General features: G+C 41.4%; 2 protein-coding genes across 2 annotated transcripts; one reads left to right on the top strand and one right to left on the bottom strand.

Moving 5' to 3' along the window:
- Positions 1–1,226, bottom strand: znf830 (zinc finger protein 830). Its single transcript, XM_088347593.1, has one exon. It carries the CDS (start codon positions 1,106–1,108, stop codon positions 107–109), a length of 1,002 nt encoding a protein of 333 aa, XP_088203719.1. The 5' UTR covers positions 1,109–1,226; the 3' UTR covers positions 1–106.
- LOC148376481 (ankyrin repeat domain-containing protein 13C-like) lies at positions 741–22,658 on the top strand. The gene is made up of 13 exons (XM_088347568.1): positions 741–2,025; positions 6,024–6,065; positions 6,370–6,474; positions 9,255–9,340; positions 9,418–9,463; positions 9,536–9,602; positions 12,855–12,999; positions 13,073–13,204; positions 16,475–16,636; positions 18,411–18,490; positions 18,553–18,651; positions 20,181–20,281; positions 20,346–22,658. Exons 1-13 carry the CDS (start codon positions 1,659–1,661, stop codon positions 20,474–20,476), a joined length of 1,563 nt encoding a protein of 520 aa, XP_088203694.1. The 5' UTR covers positions 741–1,658; the 3' UTR covers positions 20,477–22,658.
- The last annotated feature ends 1,619 nt before the right edge of the window (positions 22,659–24,277 follow it).

Below are 24,277 nucleotides of genomic sequence, written 5' to 3'. Positions count from 1 at the left end.
TATCGTTATAATTGTTGTCTTGACACTTTATTCTTAAAGATAATTGATTTTGGTTTTATATTTTTTTAACAAAAACACAGTTCAGTCAGTTGTGTGATTACATTAATCAGGCCAGGGCCCCTTTGGCCCTCCAGTCCTGAGACAAAAGTCCGAGCAGTTCTTCATTATCATCTTCCTCCTCCATGCTGGCGTCGGTCTCCATGGGTTCCACTTTCCTTGGCAGAGACTTTCTCCTCACCAGCTCCCTTTTGTCTCTCAGCTTCTCAACCCTCTTATAACACTCGATCTGCTCGTCGATCTCATCGATCTGTCGCTCTAGGCGTCCCTCTTCGTCATCCTCAGCCACGATCGCCTCAGACTTGGTGTTCACCTGCCGGATCTCCTTCTGGAACTCTTCCCACTCCTTGTCCATGTGGTCCTTGGGGGCATCAACATTGCGAACCTTGGCATCCCGCACTGGATCGTCGAAAAAGCCCTCAGGCAGCACCTCGTTGGTGTTGTCCTTTTTCTCTGTGTTTTTTTCTGCTGGTGCTTCAGCTTTGGCGATGGAACCGGAGTGGGAGACGGCCGGTACAGATGGGATGGTGCTGTCGAAGAAGTCAGCTGGTAATTCGGACGCCGATTGAGGAGCAACAAATGTCCCCTCTGCTTTCTCTGTCATCGCAGTTTCCTCTTCATCGTCATCATAGGCACCGGCTAGCAAATTGACCCCCGCAGGTTTCTTGACAGGCTCTGGTTTCTTGAAGAAATCTGCAGGTATCGCCGTTGTGGACTGACCAGCATCCGGGGAAGGTTTCGCTTTCTTTCCGTTGATTTCATTGTCCTCCGTGGTTTTTCTCTTCACCGGTTGACTCTGCACCGTCGGTTTCCCTTCTTTTAGCTCGTTTACCTTCTCTTTGTGCTGTTTTCCAAGTACATGAGCGGGCCAGAGTAGGTCTGACTTCAGCTGCGTGTTGCACAGAACGCAGCTAAGGTGGCCCAAGCTGTTGTACTTGGCGAAGGGAGACTCGACGCGCTTCTTCTCGGATGTTTGCCTTTGCTTTTCTCTCATCAAGCGGCGGAGCTCTTCTTGATTTACGACTTTCTTGCCTTTTTTCACGGTGGCCATCCTGAGAAACAAAACAGGATTGTGTGGTTAGCTTGTTGACAAGCTGCAAATATCGTGTCGCGTGAAAACGACGTCAGTAAGGACTGGCGTTCACGTTCGATCTCGCGAGATTAGTTTAACTCCGGGCTTACAGAACCATCCCGTCTGTTTTATATTTGCCGCAAAGCGCGCTGAATCTCAGTCGGTTTGGTTTAAAATATTTTAAATAACGGATTTAAGGAAGATATGTTTGAATGTGTGTTTTTACATCTCAGATTCGTTTTTGTTTGATGTGCGTGCCGTTAAATATTGCCTTAAACGCTTCTGGTGGGGGGTTTATTGCCGCGCCCACCGTACAGTATATATTTTTTACATTGAGAGCTAGCTATAGCATTAGCATCACATCCCGGGCATTAGCTTAATGTCCCTGTTAATTTCTCTCGTCGTAAAGCACCAACATTCGTAATATTCTTTTCCGTTTAATATTTTTTTCTGTCTCGATTTTGTTTAATACTAATGCCGGCGAGGTTAGTCAGCTAGTATCCAGGAGACTCGGAAGTCCTTCAGCACCATGACAGGTGAAACGATACGCGCCGCGCGCAAGGAGCACTACAAAGGCAACAAAAATGCACAAGCCGTCGATGCTTTCGACGAAACTTCTAATGGGACCATCCCTAACGGAACCGGTCACCATTTAAAGTCCAACAAGGCTTTCCTGAAATCGGTCAAACCCTCGACACTACAGCTGCAGCAGCAGCAGCAGAATTTGAATGCAAACAACCTGAACGGCAACGCGTCTATTGTCAACGACGACAATAAGAATCCGATCATCGTCACTAACGAAGAATTCCCTGTGCACGAATGCGTGTTCAAGGGGGATGTGAGACGACTCTCCTCCCTCATCAGGACCCACAGCATCTCTCAGAAAGACGTGCACGGTAATGGCAATGTCAAGAGCTCTTTGTTTTCATCTTCTAATGATTCATTTTTGTCTTGCGTTGAAGGTAAACGTTTTACTTCCATTAAAACATTTTACTTCTTATGGATTCTACTTCCAACTTTTTAATCAAGGACTGTTCCATAACAGTTTTTTTTTGACTGGTACCAAACTTTTGAGTAGTCATCTATATAAATCACATATCTGTCATGATGTGGTTTGGCCGGAGATGTGGATCCCATGATTGTAAACACAGAATAAGAATCAGCATTGGTTTAATTTACAGAAAATTAATTGTTATCGTTCGGAAAAATCCTTCCAGAACTCCTCCCTCTCCTCAGCACTTCCTTTTTAACCAGGTCCATATGCACGTATAAATATCCATACTTCTACACCCCACTTTAACCTCACCCACATCAAGCTGGAAGATATCTCTTTCCACGCCACCAGTTTTTCCTTTGCTTTCTCGCTCACAAGCACAGCCACTCCTTCTCTAGCATGTCCACCCGTAACTCCAGACTTTCTACCATACATACCACCATGTAATTCACCCTTTCCTTTCATCTTTGTTTCACTCAGGGCTAACACATCAACCTTCCTTCTAGTCATCTTTTTTGTATGCCGTTTCATCTGGAGGGATAAAAGCATGACCGACCTGGGTGCCCAGGTGCTTAACTCTTTTGGGTGTTTGGGCATTTGGGTTGGCCATGGTTCAAAAAATTTTGTGTGTGATTTTTTTTTTGTGCTACTTTTTCCCTTTTTATTTTCTTTGTTTTTTTGTATGAGTTTGTCTTGCTGTCGGTCACCCCTCTCGAGGGATATGACCAGGGTAGATAGATAGATAGAATTGTTATCAGGGCATCACAGTGGATAACTGGTTTGCACATCCTCATCACTGTTCAGAGGTTGTGGGTTCAATTGTAGCTACCAGCTTGTGTGGAGTTTTTATATTATTCCCATTTTTTTCTTCTCGCATACCAAAAACATGGCTAATTGGCCAGTCAAAATAGTCTGTCTATGTGTGCCCTGCAATCAATAGATCTGATAGCACTTGTTCTCAGCCAATCAGAATGTGAGGCAGACGACAGCCTAGGCCTGACGATTTAGGTCGGCCATCCTTGTATCATAAACGATGCTCATGTGATCCACAGACTTGTACAGTGTTTTGTATCAGAAAGGTTTGACAATGTGTCTGGAGTACTTGTAATGTAGATCAGACATATCCAGAACGAGTGGTAGGGGGAAAGTTTGTCCCTTTTTTCTGAGCAAAAAACAAATTTGGATAAATGTTTGAAATGGATAAAGGCATGTGGGGGCCGTCACGATCAACTCAACATGCAGAGGATTGATGGGAACCGAAACAATGTTATTTGTTCTACAGTGTGTTTTATTTTTATTAAATTTAAGTTTACCCTGCTGTTGGGTCGGTTAGTTGTCAGTGAGAGAATACGGTACCATCGACTTTGTCGGACGTGACTTCGGTCACTTCGTAGTCTGAGATTGGCATACGCAGTAGATCCTAGTATCTAATGATTATGTGTATGAAATAATAATGTTAAATTTCTTTAATTTAACGGACTCTGATGAAAGTGTTTTGCAGTAATTAAATAAAAGTCCACTGTAACTAATGCGGCCTACGTATACTGGAGTGAAGTTTGTAAATTACTGCGGCCGCTTTACTTACTTGCACCCTCATTAGCATATGACAAAAACAAATACAAGCAAAGGTGTCATTTCGTAATCAAGGTAAAAATAGTACAATTATGGGATTTATCCAATATGCATTTCGTGATCTGTTGTAACAAATTTATGAAAGTTGTAATGTCATTTCCATGTTTCAAGCCAGAGACTCTAAACAAATGGAAATTACACCAATGGTTTAATAAATTTGATATACTGGATCACTCATCGTACATCCTCTATATACCATGACCTCTCACAAATCTGAATCTATTTATGTGTGTAGTTGGTACAGGGCTTCTGACTTTCTCACAGATCGCCAACATTTTGCATCCACTCTTACAAGATTCGCGTCTTTGGACACCTTAATGCCATGAATATATCTCTGTATATAATATTTAGACCCTCTTCTACTTACTTTTGAGATAAGTTTGCATAATCTGAAAGAAATGACACAGCTATGCTATCAGGAACCTCAACTAAAGAGTCACTTGCTATTGTTGTTTCGGATGGCGTATTTGATCCGCTTGTGATACATGGATACCGTCACTATGGTGGGTGTGTCTAACTGCTCCTTGTCGAATGTATGAAATGGCTCTCATCCTATCCAGGGTGTGCTTTGCTCACTGCCCCAATGTTAGCTATAACCACAGCTAAAACCCGGATTGATGAATTGGTGACCGGATAAACAGAACAACAAAGTTTATTCAGGTGTTCAGATTTCAAGGACATCAAAAATACACTAACGCAGGCTCGACTGCACTAATCTGCTACATAATGTTGAAACAATGCACTTGGTCTAAACGGAAAACAAAGACGTATGGAACATACTCATGCGTGACTCGAACAACTTAATGGTATTCTATCACCAACCAGTTTTCACAGTAGCAAAACGTGAACGAAGACAAAGGAAATATTCCCACACACAGACGCAACGAGTATGCCATGACAACGAGACCATGAAATATAATGCCCTTACTAGGTTTAACTGAACCAACATCAAAGCTGTACCTTTAAATCCCAACATCACATTTCTCTAATATTGCATATATTTGACTGCAGTTTACTTTTCCTTTGGCTACCATTACCTTGAAAAAGATGGTATTGGCGCCAATACTAATAACTGGTACACTTGCCCATTCCAAATAAAAAACATCGGTCATGTTATTTTGGCCTTGGATACTTACATTTCCAAACATTGCAGATATCTCATCTCATCTCATTAGCCGTACCGCTTATCCTCATTAGGGTCGCGGGGGGGCTGGAGCCCATCCCGGCCATCTCCGGGCAGTGGGCAGGGGACACCCTGAACTGGTTGCCAGCCAATCACAGGGCACACAGGGACAGACAACTCATTCGCTCATTCACACCTAGGGACAATTTGGACCGGCCAATTCACCTGAAATGCATGTTTTTGGAATGTGGGAGGAAACTGGAGTGCCCGGAGGAAACCCACGCAAGCACGGGGAGAACACACAAACTCCGCACAGGAACTCTGGAGCTGGATTTGAACCCACGACAGGTTCCCATGACATGAACTGTGCCGCACAAGCGCTAACCACTGCGCCGCCGTGCTGCCATTGCAGATATCCAACTAAAACAATTCTAAAAGTTTATTTTCAAACATTTTTTCTTTTTTTCTTCTTCTTGACACTACAAATATTAATGGCTATATTTTTAATATTTACAATCTTCTTTGTGTCTCTTTACCCCTTCAATTGAGTGGTTTAAATCGTTAACCTTATGAGTCAAGAAAATTCCCACATTTCAAATCTCACATTCCCTTTAAGAATGTACAAATAAGTACAGATAATTTAGAAATGTATGTTATGCTGATGTATTTCTCTTCGATTTAAAACTATTCCAACTTGAGGCAGCACGGCGCATCCAATAATAGCAATTGTTTTCCACGAATGTCAACATTTTCATGTCCCTAAATTTTGAATGTGAAATGAACAATAAATGTTAATATTTTTAACCCGAACAAACAATTTCCATTGGATAGGGGTGAAGTCTCAAACAAAAATAAAATAAAAACAGGAAATAAAAATTGGATCACTTTTTGTGTTGATATTATGAAAAAGAAAAAAACATTTTGACATGAAATAACCAGATATTTTATTGTACTTATTGCGTTTCATAATTTACAAAAAAGGAATTGTAAATGAGACTTTGATTTTTTCTTCACATTTCTTTAATAAATACATTTTATATTCTGTAATCAAAGTTCTAAAATGTCAGTTATAATCTTCCCCACCTCAATGTTTAAAGAATTAGTATTCTGCATTTTAATATGGATTTTGATGTTTTTTTTCCAAGGTAATACACCACTCCATCTGGCTGTGATGCTGGGCCACAAAGGTAAGAGTGCAAGATGTTTACATTAAGTAGCATGTTTCCGTAGTGCAGTGGTAAACACATTCGCCTAGCATGCAGAAGGTCCCCGGTTCAAGAGGGATGGGCGCCACCAGACTATACTTGCCCAAGACACACCACAAGAAATTGTGCCCCTATAACTAGTGGTTAAGGGATCCAACCAACCAGCACAAGATGAGATTAACAACACCATGTATAGCATAGAAATTAAAGTCAAGTAAAAAGACGACTCTTTGATCTGCCGTGTCTTCTCATGCAAAAGTCACTTTTGAATTGTGTTACGTTTTAGAATGTGCGCTTCTTCTGCTGGCTCACAACGCACCAGTCAAAATGAAGAATGCGCAGGGATGGAGCCCCCTGGCTGAAGCCATCAGCTACGGTGATCGACAAATGAGTGAGTACATTCATTCCATGTAGCTTGGTTTGGCAGATGATTAAGGATTAGGGTTCAAATCTGAATTCTGGCCTGTGTGTGTTGAGTTTGCGTGGTATTGTACTGTATGCTTAGGTGATTTTCATGTTTCAGTTTCCCGCCACTGTTTTCAAATTATATGCTTTGAGATCAGAGCTGTGCTTTTTTCCCAATCAAGTCAATGGAATGTACTCCAGAACTTCTCTGCTGAGTTTTACTGGATGTCAAAAAAATAACTGAAGTGAATCAGAAAATCCTTCCATCGTTGGACCACTGTCTAGCTTTTCTGCACATGTTAGCTGGTGGATTTGATCTGAGCATTTATTATCCTAGTGGTTGGCCATCCACGCGGCTTTGGAGCACATCCCGAATGAGGGCTTAGAGTGAGGATGCTCATCATGAAGCGTTACGGATAAGCAGATTTCAGAATCCTGTTACTCTCTTCCCGCTTTGGTTTTATGTGATCCATTAAAGATAAAAAACATCTAGAGTGAATAATTGAAAAGTAGCCCGCATGCCGACAAAGCTAACGTAACCACTTTGCGTGCACCTCCCCCTTTGCTCCTGCTGTTATTTTGTCGCATACCAATAAGGCCAATTTTATAGAAAAAGTCGTTTGAAGGGTGTGTGATTACAGTACATGAGGTCAAAAAAACAGTAAGTCTGCCCTTCATCGTCATCACTTTTAGTTGCTGTCATCAAGTGCATTTTCAGCATTTTACGGTTCACTACTTCTGCTCCCACAATGCACCTGGCAATGCATCAACTAAAAGTGGAGCTTAGCCACTGATTGAGTAACTGCTCATCTTGTCCTCATAATGAAGTTATGTATCAGACTGTTAAACAATGTTTGTTTTACTTTGAAACTGACAAAAACAGGACAATTTGCTTTTAAAGGGACACTACCTATTATTTGACCACTGTATGTCACTTTATTATGTAGTGCTACAAAGCGCATGGAACAATACAAACTACAGAGACTGAATGTTAACAGACTGCACAACTTTTTTTTGCTCAGACTTAGGCAAGGTTTTTGGTTTGCGGGGCACCCGTAGCAGCAAGATGGCTAACATTAATTAATGATCCTTGTGTTATGTAAATAAATATAATTTTTTTAGCGTAAGAGTGCTTAAAAATCTGTATGGTAGTTCATTTTTTTCCCAATCTAATTAATATTGTTTTTGAATGAAGTGAATTATTGTCCATTTCAAATTTGCTTATTGTCTGATAAAATCCCCATAATGACTTGATTAGTGGGCCTCATCAGTCATCACAACAATAATGACTCGCTAGTGGTGTGCATGTATAAACACAAGGTGGTGCTTGACCTTATGCACTTCTGTCAAAAGCGGCCATTTCTGAAAGTACCGTAAAATTCTGAGTATAGAGCGCACTTGATTGTAAGCCGCACCCAGTGCATTTTTAAAGGAAAACATTTTGTACATACATTCAGATTCAGATCTACTTTATTGTCATTCTAGTACACGTGTATACAGAACGAAATGTCAATGTACATAAGCTGCACCTCACTATAAGCCGCAAGTGCCGACTTTGAAACATAAGATATTTATAAAGAAAGACGGTAAACAGAAAGAGTTTTAATAATTTCAGATACCTTAACCGCATAACATTCCGGTGGGCCGCCGGACTTTTGATAAACAAATACGCGTTTGCACGATGTCCACAGTCACTAAGATACATCATGCCACATATCATTGGAAACCTTAAACTCTTGTGAATAAAGATATGATAACCAATTCAAAATATACTCACCAGAGAAACATCACGATCAGTCTGAAACAAGATACCCGAAAACTATAAAGCCGGCGTAACTTACTATTACGTCCCCTGGCCGTCTTCAACTTCTTTAAATGTCCGTGAAAATGGCTTCTTTACATCAAGGGCAATTCATAGAATCCTATTTCCGTGTACAAATAAAGAAACTCGTTAAATGATTCTTATGGTAATCGGCACGCCCTTTTTGATTGACACCTTTTCCATGATGAGGTTTTCATGCTGGTTTTATTCATGCACAAAGGGAAAAATTACATTAAGCTTGGGTCTTGTCCTAGACACATATATTCCACATGACTCACTTTCACCTTTACTTCTCGGACACCGCTGGCAGGCGTTAGAAAAAATGCATGAATTAGCCGCATCAATGCAGAAGCCGCACGGTTGAAAGGTTGGGAAAAAAGTTGCTTATTGTAGTACAAATTTTACGGTATACTTTTTAGAATCATTTGTAATTTTACTAATGTCAATATTTACATAAAAGTAGCGCTAACAACCGTTAAGCAAAGTGTCTGTATTAATAATTTTTACGCCAAAGAAAACCAGCTGAAAATAGAAAGAGTTAAAATACTAATATTCAACATACTTGTATTCGGGTGGGACTGCGGCTGACTAGCTAGCGCTTTAGCCCCCGGTGTGGATTTCCAGGATTTAATTCCAGCTACCGGCCTCCCCGTGCAGACTTTGCATGTTCTCTCCGTGCCTGCTTGCGTTTCCTCCGTGCACTACAGTTTCCTCCCACATTCCAAAAACATGCATGGCACGTTGACTCCCAGCTCCATATTGACCCTAGGTTCGAGTGAGCGTGTGAAAATTTGTCTGTCTCTGTGTGTAAGGATGAGCGACACTCCAAAGGCGCGGCATTTTTAAAGCCAAGCATGATGCCGTCATATTATTGAGTGAGATTTCTGTCACTTGCTAGCGTGAGTGTACGAAAGATTAATTTTTGGTCGCTTCCCATCCCACAGTCACAGCAATACTGCGCAAATTGAAGCAACAATCCAGGGAGAGTGTGGAGGACAAAAGGCCAAAGTTACTGAAAGCCCTCAGGGAGGTGAGCGAGTCTAATATGAGCTTTTTATTAATGTTTTTCTCCGATTTCTTATTCACCTAATGTTACCTTTTTTGTAGCTGGGTGACTTTTATCTTGAGCTGCATTGGGATTTTCAAAGCTGGGGTGAGTATTTTGTTGGGATGTCGGCAAACTGACAACATTGACAATCAAGACTAATTTATTTTTTGGTCGCAGTGCCTCTGCTGTCCCGGATCCTCCCCTCGGATACTTGTAAGATCTACAAGCAGGGTATCAATATCAGGTATCAGAAATATCTAGCAATCACAATATCCATTTTGTGACATCTTATTGTTGAACTGCTTGTTTTAAATTCAGTTTTAATTGGGTCTGTTTTTAACCTGTAGCTGAAGCACTATTTGATACAATTTAAATGTCCAGTGAATTAAAGTGCAAGTTGAATATATTATTCTTATTTTGCAGTACAATACATTCATATTATTCACCCTAGGGATAATTGAGTACGAGACCATCTTTACTGTGACCAGTACCTAGTATCTCTCCATTAATGGCTGCATTACATTCAGGAACTAGAAATTTTAAACAGTCTAATAGAGAAAATCTTTTATTGTTATCATTCTTATATTATGAGATATTTATTATGTCAAATATGATAGCATGGAAATAATTATTAAAGTATTTTAAAATGAACTTCTTTGAGTGACTAAAATGTAAATAGATGTCAACGATAACCCTACTTATGAATCCCTGCGGGAATGGTGTCTAATGCGTTATATAAAATGAAACATTTTTTAAAAAATTTATTTATGAATGAACAGAGCCAAGTCTGGGCTAATTCTGGTTTGGTCATTAAGCTGGAGCGGGATCAACCAACCTTTTTGAAGCTGAGAGAGGGTTTTTTGTTTTTTCTAATTAGCTACCATGTTATTGCTATGTTGTTACCATGTCACTATTGTGTTAGTTACGGTTGACTGATCCCTTAACCACCAGGGTCGTTGAAGCACCACTTCCTGTGGTGTATCTTCTGCAAGTACATATTACCTGGTTTTAATTCTTAAAAGTTTTATTAAAAGGGTTCAAATGAGTTCAAACGGGTTAGAAATTAAATTTCATCACAGGTGATCTGTTTCAGAACTGGTTTGCGGGCGGATCAGGTGTTCTTCAGGGGGCTACCTGGTACCTGTGGAAACCACAGCGGTGACCACTGAGCTGGAAAAATAAAAAGGATATATAAATACGATGGCAGAATCAGCTTTCTGATAAGGATCTACCGATAACGTTAATTTTTAGCATTAAGAGGAGGCAGACAACCGGCATTGATAGCCGATATTCATTTGCTGTAAAAGCTTAAAAGTTGACGTAATAAAGTTTTAATAATGCAAAAAGAAACCAAGAACATTTGTTTTAAATTCAAACAAAACTGGAATAGATCTCTGAAACATTATACATCACATAAATTGGAATTTCAACACAACTCACATGACTAATCTTTCACTTAAAACAAAAACTAACAGTGCAGGAAATAAAGTTAGGCTTAACAGCAACTTGTATAAAGGTACATACAAACTTAAATAACTTTTTTACAATAAATAAACAGAAAATGTCAAAACAACATACATGGCTCAAATGAACTTAAAACCAAAAGTGCATCAAGATTTCAACAGAGCTTGTGAATTGATAAATTTGGGCGCTTCTCTTTTAGCCAGCTTGACAAACTAATGTTATGGTAACAGCTAATCTCTCAGCCTTCCACTTTAGCAAGCTTTATATGCTGTCTTAATAACAAACAAACCCTTAATTGGCAAATTAATGTTATGATTTGAGCTAAGATTTCAGTCTCCATCTTAACCGTAAGCACGCTTTTCTACCTCGGACCTGGGCATGTCAGGATGAGTTGGCGCAGCTGCCGCTCTATAGTTATTGTTCCTGATTCAATCGCTCCGCCCCCGGTCGCTTATCTAATCCAAGGCGTAGGGTGGGTAGCGTCCAAGGAGAAAGAGGAGCAGGAGATGGGGTGAGCGAGGTTTTAAATATCTATTGAATCGGCCCGTCAAATAGATCTATCCATTTATCTACCCTGGTCATATCCCTCAAGAGGGGTGACCAACAGCAAGACAATCACATACAAAAACAAAGAAAATAAAAAAGAGAAAAAGTAGTGAAAAGCACACCCAAAAGTGTTTGGACCATAACCAACCCAAATGCCCAAACAGGTTAAGCACCTCAGCATCCAAGTTGGTCATGCTTTCGTCCCTCCAGATGAAACGGGACACAAGAAAGCGGCCATGTCACTCGGGTCAGGGTGACACAACACACTCTTCTGTTCAACAGCAGGGCCCAACAGCTTTCACTGCTTTACCCCTGGCGCATCATACGGGTGCCCTGCCCCTCCCTTTGAACGCGTCTAAACATCCCACTATCCTTTTACAACACCTCTCCACTCATTCCTATCACCAACAAGAGCTCTTGCTTCCACTATATTTAGACCTCTTTCCTGCAGTTCACTCATAACACCATCCATCCTCGTCAATCGCGGCCTTCCTTTTGGTCTCCTTCCATTGACTTCTGCTCTGTAGATCCTCTTCAACATTCACTCCTCATCCATCCTCTCCAATTGTCCAAACCAACCAAGTACTCTCTTATCCACACGCCTGCTCAGTTCCACTACTACTCCAGTTCTGTCTCTCACAATTTAATTTCTCAATCTATCCAATCTTGTCACTCCTAACATACTCCTCAAACACTTCATCTCAAAAACATTTAATTTCCTTATTGAATCTGCGTTCAGGTTCCAAGCCTCTGCACCATACAACACAGTCGGCCCGTCAAATAGATAAAAATGCCAATACCGTTATCTGTCAAATATCTCATCTCATCTCATCAGCTGTACCGCTTATCCTTATTAGGGTCGCGGGGGGGTTGGAGCCCATCCCAGCCATCTCCGGGCAGTGGGCAGGGGACACCCTGAACTGGTTGCCAGCCAATCGCAGGGCACACGGGGACAGACAACTCACTCGCTCAGTCACACCTAGGGACAATTTGGATTGGCCAATTCACCTGAAATGCATGTCTTTGGAATGTGGGAGGAAACCGGAGTGCCCGGAGGAAACCCACGCAAGCACAGGGAGAACATACAAACTCCGCACAGTACGGCCGGTAGCTGGATTTGAAACCACGCAGGAGGTTCCCACGACCTCAGAACTGTGCCGCACACACGCTAACCACTGCGCCGCCGTGCTGCCCATTCCCAAATATAAGCGCAGATAATCGGCCCGCCCGATAATCAGTCGACCTCTAGTTTCTAATATTAGGTGACTCTTTCATCAGAATTGGAATTGTCTATTTTGTCATTGAAAACAACGCTGTGACGCTTGTTTAGAACTGAATAGTGTCAGGAAATAATGAGTGAGACATGTTTAATTTCGACGTAGAAGCAACATCCACGTGTGCACACACATAAGTACAATCTTTTGATAGCATATGTGTTTACATGCAACAAGGACATTACATGTGCCAAAGCCTCCTCTCTATGCAGGTTGGACACCACCCTGATCGACTTCATCGACATGAAGTGTCAGCGCGGAGACCTCAGCTTCATCTTCAGCGGTGATGCGCCGCCCTCGCAGTCATTTGTAGTCCTGGACAACGAAGCCAAAGTGTACCAAAGAATACACCATGAGGTCAGACAGACGCTCTGCACCTGCAGAAGAAGTTGTTGCTGCAGCGTTTCATCATTGCGTGTGTCCCTCCAAGGAGTCCGAGATGGAAACGGAGGAAGAGGTGGACATCTTGATGAGCAGCGATGTCTACTCGGCTACTTTGTCCACCAAGTCCATCACCTTTGCCCGCACTCAGAGCGGCTGGCTCTTCAGGGAGGACAAAACCGTAAGACCTTCTACTTTTTAGCCTAGCACTGTTGACTCCTAGGATACAACATTGATCCTTACTTTGGGGATTGCAAAGTAAAACTTATGTATAGCAGGGAGATACAAACCTATGCAAATTATCTAATGCAAGTATTACCTTGTAAATGTTTGCCCATTTATCTTAGAATTTATTTTCTTATTTCCTTTTTAAGTTCTCTTATTACATGTTTATTATGGAGCACCTTGTCTAATATTGTGGTAAACAATGATCACTACATTGTTATCAATGACAAAAAAAAAAAATATTATTTCATTGCCTTCCAAACCCCTAATACCCCAGGTAAAAACATTAAAATAACAAAATAGTGTATAGTAAGTACTACTTATGATTGTTATATGTGTATACGATTAAAACATTCCAAAACATTGTAGATGTAAAGGAAAAATAAAATAGTATTTACCTTTAGTGTGATGTGACTTAAGCTAGCAGGTAGATGCAAAGGAGGGAAGGAGACGGCGACAGCTTATTCAAAACGAAACCTTCCACTCGCGGGGATTGTGATGCCTATCTAAGATTCCCTTGGCTTAATCGCCTCTTTACTTTTAATTATTTTTCCAATTATCAACCCTAACCCTGCAACGTATTCATATTTTTTTGAGAATGGCAAGCTTTGTGTTCATGGCTTCTCCTTTTAGCATAACTTCAAGCCTCGCAACCCACAGTGATGAATAAATAAATAATAAATTCAAGTCAAGTCAAGTCACATTTATTTATATAGCTCTTAATCACAAAAATGTCTCAAAGGACTGCACAGGATTACAATGACACAATTACCTGATCTTAAACCAACATGCGGGCAAGGAACAACTCAAAACCTCAGCGTGAGGAAAAAAGAAACCTTGAGAAGGGGCCTCACAAGTGGTAATCCCCCTTCCACGATGACCAGAGTGGAATAAATACAGTATTTTAACGCTCGTGACATGTAAGGAGGAACCTGGCGATGGCAGCACACTGACCCCACTTTGGTCTCAAGCCGGCAAATTCCAACCCTGAAATACCAATTCTCTGCAGACATTACCTTCTGGGGTTGATCAAAGTTTGTCTGAGTCCTCCAGTGCAAACGAGAAATGGAACACGGTAAACAAACCATTTAAACTCATTTAAAAGCCACGGCCGCAATGGAAACCAACAAGGGAACTCCTCACGGAAATCCTAAAGATAAGTGTAACTTTGACCACTGTAGTGGATGACGTGTCGTCAAATAACACTGACTTGATAGAACTGAAAAGCGCTGCGAGAGCTTTGCTAACTCGCCTTGACAAAGTTGAAACCCGCGTAAAACCGTGATCTCGGCCTTTGTCCCCATTGTCCAAGGGGCAAAGGCCGGTCGGGCCCCTAAACCTTCGAGCCCTGGTCCTTGCAAAAAACATGAGTAAAAGAGCAGGGAAAGGCGTTCTCCCCTGCGCATTTAAATGCAGCTTATGTCATCAATCACCAGAGGCATGTCCTGTGACTGGTTGGAGTTCCTTTTGATGCTTTTTTTAAACAAAAAAATCTTCAAATGGTTAATTGATAAGGGGTGAAATTTCCTTTTCACACGCAATGAAATAAATCTCTGTCATGAAACGTCATGACAAACTCATGCAAATCATTAATCTTTTGATTACAGTAAATTCCAAGCTATAGAGCGCACCTAATTATAAGCCCCACCCACCACATTTTAAGCGGAAAACCGATTTTGTACTTACACAAGTTGCACCTGTATGTAAGCCGCATGCGCCCACATTAAAAAATGTAACACAAACACAAAATTAACCCAAACCCGATTGAAACTAAATGTCCTTCATTAAAGTACACAGTCCAAAAATCACAGCCGGCAAAACGAACAGAAAATGATACCCGTACTTAAGGTTTGATGCAGACCTGCAGAGTCCGGGTCCCGTTGAAAGTAATCCAAGGAAAAAAGTGTATATTTCCAAAGGTAAGGGTGGGAAAAATATATATCCACTATTGTCCGGTTGTTTTCAGCGTGACAGATGATTCTCCTTTCTTGTTGACGGTCCTGGTGAGGGGCAGGTCAAATGTGAGAGGTACCTCATCCATATTTATGATGTCGTCTGGTCCAATTGAATTCTCTGCTATCTTTTTTTGAAAGAATTTGTGAAAATGTGCGACTTGTTCCTGGTAGTCGGGAGGGTGTTGCTGACACAGAGTTGTCCGTCTCCTGACGGACAGACCTTTTCTTTTCATAAATTTTCATAAAGACACCACGACAATCGTCCTTTGAAATCCGGAATTTTCTTTTCGGTGGCGATTGTTTTTGCTTTCCGTCTGATCTGCACAGTCGAAGCACCTCGGCCATCTGCTCTCTGTGTGTTCACCCAGTCTTCTAGAAGGTCTTCCAGTTCGGGCCACCTAGTTTTATTAGCTCGGAAAGCTTTTTTCGCCTTTTTACATTTCTCCAGTTCTCCCCGCTGCCGTTTCCAGCGTCTCACCATTGATTCGTTTATGCCAAGTTTACAGTCATTGCAGTAGCTCTGTTCCCTTCTTTATCGGACTGCCTAATTGCTTTTAGCTTGAAAGCTGCGTCATGTGCCTTTCTTTTTGCATTTTGCATGATGAGGGTATGTTTACGCTAATTCAATTTATGCACAAGCCAAGAAGTTGCAGTCTTCCTCGGCGCACAATACCACCGGTTTAAATTTTACCTTTTGTACTCTACCGCTGCTGGCGGCCGATAGAAAAATTACATCAATTGGCCGCATCACTGAATAAGCCGCAGGGTTGAAAGTTTGGGAAAAAAGTAGCGGCTTATAATCCGGAATTTACGGTACAAATAAACACTCTGGAGTTCTAAACTGTATTTTACAGCTGGAGAGTCTTGTCACTTTGTGTGAATGAAGGGGCGCTGGTGTGCGTGCTTTTGTTTGCACTTTAGGAAAAAGGAAAGGTCTTGTGAAGGAATCATAGGTCTTTTTTTGCGTTGGCAGTGTCGGTTATTGGAAAAGGTAAGGGGGAAATGGATTATAGGCCATGTAGTCCTCTACACTTGTCATATGCACAAACACCGCAAGGTTTGAATTTAATAACATACAAAATAATTACTTGTTGAAAATTCCAGAACGAAGGGGCCGGAAAACACGTCTTTCCCCCCTAAAGTGAAAATGTGATGAGGCTATATCCCAGAGGCATACTGTAATTGATTCTAAAAAGAAATGGTACGCTTCAAAAAGCTTTGACAAGCTTGCGCTCTAAGTCCCCTGAGCCTTTTTTTTTTTTTTTTGGCAGGAGCGTGTTGGGAACTTCCTGGCCGACTTCTACGCCGTCAACGGCCTGGTGCTGGAGTCCAGGAAGCGTCGTGAGCACCTGAGCGAAGAGGACATCCTCAGGAACAAAGCCATCATGGAGAGCCTCAGCAAAGGCGGCAGCATCAGCGAGCACAATTTTGAGGTCAAGATTATCCCATTTACATTGATACAGAGATCCCTCGGTTTTCGCAGTTTAATGGTGACCAGAAGCACCCACGAAATTGGAAATCTGCGTAGTAGCATCGATATAACCTTCATTAGAGTGGACTTACAGAGAAAGAGAGAGAACAGAGAGCATGAATTATAACCCAAAACGTATTTGAAATTTGTTGATATATATATATTTTTTGGGGTGCACTTTGATTATAAGCTTTGCCGACTTTCAGGGACAGAGAGAGATGTGTGTGCTTTAGGTAGCATGATGGAAAGGAGCGGGACACAAACTCTTTTTAGAGAGATGTAGTAGAACGCAGAGCAGGTGTCTGCTCACCATACAGTATGAAAGTTACCGTATTTTCCGCACCATAAAACGCACCTAAAAGTCTTAATTTTTTTCAAAAGATGACCATGCGCCTTATAATACAGTGCGTCTTATTTATGGATCAATATTAAATCGCAAAGTCTTCCAACTAACTTGCAGCCGCCGACTACATTTTCCCCCGAACGCCAAGTAGTCCGCGGTGTATGCTGGGATTTATTTACCGGCGTTACATTGGCTAACCAATGTGTCAATCATCATTTGAATCGATCACTATTGGCTAAAGTTATTCGGGGGTCAAGGGGCGGATCCTTTTTATCATTTACAGGCTGGCATAGGGTTAAGCTGTAAAACAAAGCCTGCAATTGGCCGAAAAAGATGTGTCAATCATCAGTTGAATCGATCACTATTGGCTAAAGTTATTCGGAGGTCAAGGGGCGGATCCTTTTTATCATTTACAGGCTGGCATAGGCTGAAGCGGCAAAACAAAGCCTGCAATTGGCCAAAAAAGATGAATGCGTATAGCACGTGGTTGACGGCATACAGAAAGCATTTTTTTACTATTCTGTATTTGTAAATATTTTATTCTGCTGGATTTACTAAACTCACAGATATAAGAGGACCATGGCTGCACATTATTATTGAACACGACTTCGGTGAGCTACTCTGGCTATATATTTTCCCTGTATTTTGTTTCAGACTGAACTCGATGTTTCTGTGATAAGCGGTGCAGATAATGGATGGAATGGAGTGTCTATTTTTAAATTAAAGTATCTATCTATCTATCTATCTATCTATCTATCTATCTAAACTCAATTCCAAGTGTTTATTGTCATATGCACAGTAAAGTTGCGAGCGAAAATAGAAACTAAGGAATGGTTGGCATTTCTTGAATCCCAAGACTTTAACCTTCCGAATGATGGAACGATGCATTTGAGTGACATCGTATGGACACCGCATCTGCACGTGTTCTCGACACGTATTTGCGTCTTTGCAAGCTTTGGGAATGTTAAGGGGGTAAGAAGTTTGACTGAACTATCTGACTGTTTTGTCCACGTTCCCATTGTAGCGCCTTATAATCCGGTGCGTCTTATGTATGTCAAATATAGGACCAAAAACTATTTTTTCGGGGTGCGCCCTATAACCCGGTGCGCCTTATAGTGCGGGAAATACGGTACTATGATATGATTTGGCCAATCAGCATCGGAGATCTCAAGTCAAGAGGTGCTAGCCAATTAACGTGAATCTTGGCTGTCAAAAACTTTTCTCCCAAAGGAAGCATCCGTTGTTGTTTTTTTTATATTCAATAATTTTTCTCCCCCCGTGAGGGAGTGAACCAGCGATAATCTTTGATTTTGAAGCGTGAAGAAGCGAGGGGCCTCTGTATTTTAGTTTTGTCAACTCATTTTTAATCATAGTGTCAACTTTAACCCCCCAGGCCGTAAGGAGGCAGTCCCTCTCCGCGCCAGCCCCCAACACCATTTCCTGGGAGGAGTACATCACGGCAGAACATGGAAAGTAAGTGGTCCTAGTTTTCCTTTATTTCTTTAAGCAGAATAATGTTGCCGTGTTCTCTTCAGACCTCCTCACGTGGGAAGGGAGCTGGTGTGCAAGGAGAACAAGAAGCACTTCAAGGCCACCGTCGCCATGAGCCAGGACTTCCCTCTGGGCATTGAATCGTAAGGACACGCCCTTGACTTGATACTTTGTTTAGGATTTAGCTCTTGCTAGACTGCTGCTCATACGCCGGCTTCGATCCTGATCTAAAATTAGTCACCGTTTCCCAGGGATGGTCATGAACATATGTAAAGACACTCGCAAAGAATTTGGAAATGTCTGGTTACGTCTTTATCTTATATGCAGATATTGGAGTGAATTTCTCAATATAATGATTTTAAAGCATCAATGTCGCATTGAATATTCAAACTTTAAGTACAGTAGACCCCCCCTATAACACTGTTTACCTATCACAGTCTCTCTACTTCACTGATGTAAATTGTTATTTGCATTGAATTCTTTATTCCGATTGGCTAAACAATTTCTCTGCGTCTTCTCTACCTGAGTAATAGGGCTTGCCAATTTTATGTTCTTTTTGGAACAGAACCTTCGGGATAAACATGGATTCTCTGTATATTCTGAAGAAATGAATGGAATGAACAGATTGCTGATCCGCGAAAACTAAACAGACAACAAAATCAAATGATGTACGAAATAAGTCTTAATATGATTAATAAACAAAATGTAGGAAATGCATACAATAAAACGTGCTTCCAACCAGATGTTTTTGCAGAAAATACGAGCAAAAAAAACCACTAAATTGGCAAAAACATAGCAAATACCTTACATCAAGGGGTCATTACTTAGATGCCCACGAGAGTACCTGAGTAGACCATGGACTCTTTCTAAAAATAGCTCACCAGTGATGGGCCAATGTAATTTTGTAGTTGTTTGAATTTACTACTCCTATTAGAAATCATCGATCAAATCTTCCAAAGTAAGCGGTTGAGCCTAGTTTAACCCTACTTCTCATAATTAGAACCTGGTAATAACAGAGTAACTACAATGTAATAACTTAAGTTTATATTGTAGAAATGCATATCTAATTTGTAGCCCTTTGTGTCAACTATGAACACAATACCAAAATAACATTTACGATGTATTTATTTCATCTTTAGATACACCAAAGAGTTATTTTTCGTCATTCTTTTTTGTTATTTATTTGTGCCTTTCAGGACATCTTTCTGCTACCTCTAATGTCTTAAGATTTGTCTCTTGTACTGTGAATAAAACTTTTCTGATAACAAGATTAAATCAAATGCGTTTTTGCATCTCTATCTATATCACTGGTAGTCTAGTGGTTAGGTTTCTGTTCTGTCTGGCACGACCGGGATTCTATTCCTATTGCATTCAATGTGTTGCTATTGTGGTCAAGAATAACGTGCATCCTAAAAAAATGCACGTTTATACACGACTAAAAGTAGTAGGTATGAATTTTGCGCGCCGTCCACTAGATGGCACCCCAGACCAGCGTTTAACCCGCCTCTGCTTAGTGGTTCCATCAGATGGTTTCAGCGTCTGATGTGAGTCCTTTCAAGCTGTTGAGAACGCTTGTCAAAACAGGAAGTTTTACCTTCCAAAATAAAAGCAGTTAATTGTAAAATATCCTCGTTTGCGACTGTTAAATGAAGGTGTGTTCCTTCCATTGCAGTTTACTGAACGTGTTGGAGGTGGTGGCTCCTTTCAAGCACTTCAACAAGCTTCGGGAGTTCGTCCAGATGAAACTGCCCCCCGGCTTCCCTGTAAAACTCGGTGCGTCGACCCCCCACTCAATCTGAAAACTCTTCTCTCTAACCCCACCCGTGCTTTCCCGCAGACATCCCAGTGTTTCCCACCATCACGGCCACCGTCACTTTCCAGGAGTTCCACCACGACAGCTTCCAAGATTCCCTCTTCGTCACCCCGACCGACTTTAAGGAAGACCCCAGCCGATTCCCCGATCTCTGACCGCCTTTGTTCGGAAACTACATTTAGTCGTGACCGTATTTTTCCCATTTGAAAAAAAAAAAAAATACTAAACTTTAACTGCATCGGGGAAGTTTAAACTCAACGTACGGGCGTCCGTAACCTTGAGGGGCTTTCACGAAACTCACTCGGAAGGTTTTGAACCGTCATTTACGTGCTGCTGTTTGTGCTCAGCAGGAAATGCTCAAATAGTTCTACTCTTTAATGTCTATAAACAAGTAATAACATGTATTGTTTTTTTTCCTGGCGGAGAAAAAAGTTCATTTGACTTAATTGTGTCATAAAAAAGGTGGCCAATTTTTGGCTGGATTTTAAGCAAAGCGATGTTTCATGCTGCTACTTTTAAAGAACTCACACTGTATTATTAATATCCTCCATCTTGTATATAATAACGTCTCCGAAACGAATATGGTATCGGTTATATCGTTAAGCTTACTTATGCATTTATACATGAAGGCACCGTACGTACCGTAATCTACTTGGCGCTTTGTACTTTGCCAAACATTTTCCGTGATCCATGATCCCCGATCGCATATTGCCGCAGAACGTATTTTTGTCGGGTTTGGTGATTTTCTTGCCGTTCCGTCCGCAAAAAAATTTAACTGCGTTTGTGCAGCAGCAATCCGTTATCCCTGATCGCGCATTGCTGCAAGCGGGGATGGGCAGAAGGCGCCTTTGTTGGGAGGCGTGCTGTTCTGACCCGCCTAAACGAAAATGCACGGTTGTGGCCATAATCCATTATCCCTGATTGACTTCTGACTAGAGCAGTGGCTGGCATAGAGCATTTTGTCAGGTCTGACAGCTCTTTTTTGACATTTTGCCATATTTGGTGGCACCTTTCTGCCATCTGTCCACTCAAAGGTGAGCTGCACTACAGCAGCCACAATCCATTATCCCCAATAGCCTATTGCTACAAGTGGGGACCACCAGAGCACACTGTTGTTGGGTCTGGCAGCTCATTTGTTGCTAGTATTATTTCTGCCTAAAGCAAACTGCACTCGAGTGGCTGCGATCCATTATCCCAAATTGCAGTGTTTCAAACAGGGACAAGCAGGAGGCGCCTTTGTTGTGAGGCGTGCGGTTCTGACTTGCCTAAACTGAGATGCGTGTTTTTGGCCGTAATCAGTTATCCCTGATTGACTTCTGACTCGAGCAGTGGCTGGCAAAGAGCATTTTGTCGGGCCTGGCAGCTTTTTTTTTTACTTTTTGCCTACCTAAAAGGTAACTGTGCTTGTACAGCTGGGTTCCATTATTCTTGATCACGTATTGATATGAACACTGACTGGCAGAGGGTACTTTTGTCAGACATAGCAGCTCTTTTCAATTAATTTTTTTTTGCTGTTACTGTATTCCCGCCTAAAATTAACTGCCCCCGTGTGTCCATGATCCATTATCCCAAATTCCATTATTGCAGGGACTGGCAGAAAGGAACTTTGCTTTTCTGGTCCGCCTGAAATAAACTGCTGGGTTGTGGCCATGATCCAATATCCCTAACTCATTATATTGAGATAAGGGACTAGCAAGGCGCTTTATTTTTTTTTGGGGGGGGGGATTCTGGCCTATAAAGCGTACCATTATGGCCTGCCTAAAATTAATTTCAATGCAATCCTATATCTCCGGTCGACTATTGCTGAGAGCAGGGGCCAGTAGAGCAAATTCTTGTCCTGCGCGGCGATCTCTTTTCTTCCTCTCTTTCACTCTAAATAGAACAACACCCATGCGGGCCACGTTCCATTATCCCCAGTCGACCAAAGCTGCACGCGCATGTTAAATATGGGGGGTTAACTACTAAAAAGATTTTGCACATTGCAGGGGGTTCTGGTCCTCATTACTTGGGATAAACAAGGGATTACAGTATATGACTCTACTCATGGACTTGAAGCGTGTAGCAATACAATGACAATGCGCAAGAATGTTTTAAAACATATTCCACATTCAGGTTAGCTTACGTTTACCTCCTTCGTCTTCATCGTCCTGTCAAAGATGGTAGCGCGTGGGGGACTATTCAGGTTTACTATCTTAAGCGGTACTATTTTAGCTTGATAAGTCACGGCCCTTGGAAAGAATTGTGCTGTTGCTTGTTTGCTGTTCTTTTTGTATAAACCAAGCTGTGAAGTTATTGACACTCATCCTTCCTTTTCAATAAAGCACCAGCATCATGTCATTGTGCGTCTTTAAATTTGCAGTAGTCGTGTCTTGCCCAGTTTCAGCCCAACAGACTAGCAGACAATTTTATAGTGGATTTCCCAACTATAAGCTGCACCCAATTAGGAGCGGAACACAATACAATTTTAAAGGAAAAGGCATTTTGTACCTACTCGGCATGAGAATGGAGTTAGGGTTAGAGCTTTGCTGTTAAAAGTAATGGCTATTGAATGGTAAAATGTCGGTTTTGGTTTGATTCCCAGTCATGACAGCACAAATTCTAGGATTATGAGATTTGTTAGCACAACCTAAACCATAATCTTAGCCTCCAACCAAAACCCTAGAATTTGTATTGCCAAGACTGGGGAATAAACCCACAACGTTGTGAATGTAATACATTTGATCATTTGAGCTACAATTAGTTTGAAAAATAACCTTATCCCCAAACAAAATCATAACCCAAATAACAGCCAAAAACCCAACTCTAGTTCCAACACTAACTGGCTAACCATTGTTTCAACCCTAGTTCAAGCAAAAAACCTGAACTGAAGTGTATGAGCAGGTGCCCTGCGACTGGCTAGCCACCAGTTCAGGGTGTCCCCTGCCCACTGCCTGAAGATAGCTGGGATGGGCTCCAGCACCCCCGCGACCAGGGTTGGGTACGGTTACTTTAACTGGATTACTTTCAAATACTTTTGGATTACTCCAATACCAAATATGCTAATAAAAGACAAAAGAAACTAAATATGAATAAAATGATGACTCATAACACGTGGTAAGCTTTCTCTCCTGGCTTTGATCTCCGGCAAAACTAACATAAAATGCGACAAAAATGAAAATAAATTCAAACGGCTTGCCAACATCATTTTTGCCGTTCCATGTGTTCCATTACTCCCCAAGCCTGCACAAAATGTAGTCATTTTATTCCTATTTCGTTTCTTTTGTCTTTTATTAGCATATTTAGTATTGGAGTAATCCAAAAGTAATTGAAAGTAATCCAGTTAAAGTAAACCTACCCAACCCTGCCTGCGACCCTACTCAGGATAAACAGTGCAGATAATGGATGTTTTTGAGACCTCTTCCCATATAGGTGTTGGGTAAAAATGTAGCCTATATGTAATATTGCAGAGACTTCAAGAACATACCTTAATTATTATAATTGATACATAATAACGGTCTTGCACACAATCCATAGGGGGCAATGACACTTCTTATGAAATGATCTGCATTTATATAGCGCTTTTCAAGGCACTGACTTCCCAAAGCGCTTTACAATGTGCTCCACATTTCCCAATAGTGGCCTTGCAGCCATGTAAGGCGCTAACCTGCTTATTGGGGGTATTAGGGGTTCAGTGTCTTACCCAAGGACACTTTGACATGTAACACGGACGAGCCGGGATTCGAACTGGGATCCCTTGATCCCAAGACGAGCGCTCTACCTCCTGAGCTTATGACAATGCCATACCAACTAATGCCAGCTGCAGTTTATCACGAGGGAAGCCACCACAGAGCAGTTTCTGCATTATTCATAAGACTTGTTGGGCCACAATTTCAATCCTTTTCCTGCACTTCACCCAAAATTCAATCACTTTATAATCTTTAAAAAACGCAAAATTACAATTTACGCATTTTTGAGGA

Source organism: Urocampus carinirostris, chromosome 1, assembly GCF_059441175.1.
Source record: "Urocampus carinirostris isolate Australia breed hairy pipefish chromosome 1, RoL_Ucar_1.0, whole genome shotgun sequence".
NCBI lineage: Eukaryota > Metazoa > Chordata > Actinopteri > Syngnathiformes > Syngnathidae > Urocampus > Urocampus carinirostris.
Note: the sequence above shows the minus strand (reverse complement) of the source record. Positions and strands in the feature narration are given on the sequence as shown.

Bases quoted from the DNA above. Each gene is read 5' to 3' on its own strand.
- znf830 (XM_088347593.1), bottom strand. From the start codon at position 1,108: ATGGCCACCGTGAAAAAAGGCAAGAAAGTCGTAAATCAAGAAGAGCTC.
- LOC148376481 (XM_088347568.1), top strand. From the start codon at position 1,659: ATGACAGGTGAAACGATACGCGCCGCGCGCAAGGAGCACTACAAAGGC. The intron at 13,205-16,474 runs GTAAGACCTTCT...TTTTTTTGGCAG, and splicing joins TCTTCAGGGAGGACAAAACC to GAGCGTGTTGGGAACTTCCT. The intron at 16,637-18,410 runs GTCAAGATTATC...TTAACCCCCCAG, and splicing joins TCAGCGAGCACAATTTTGAG to GCCGTAAGGAGGCAGTCCCT.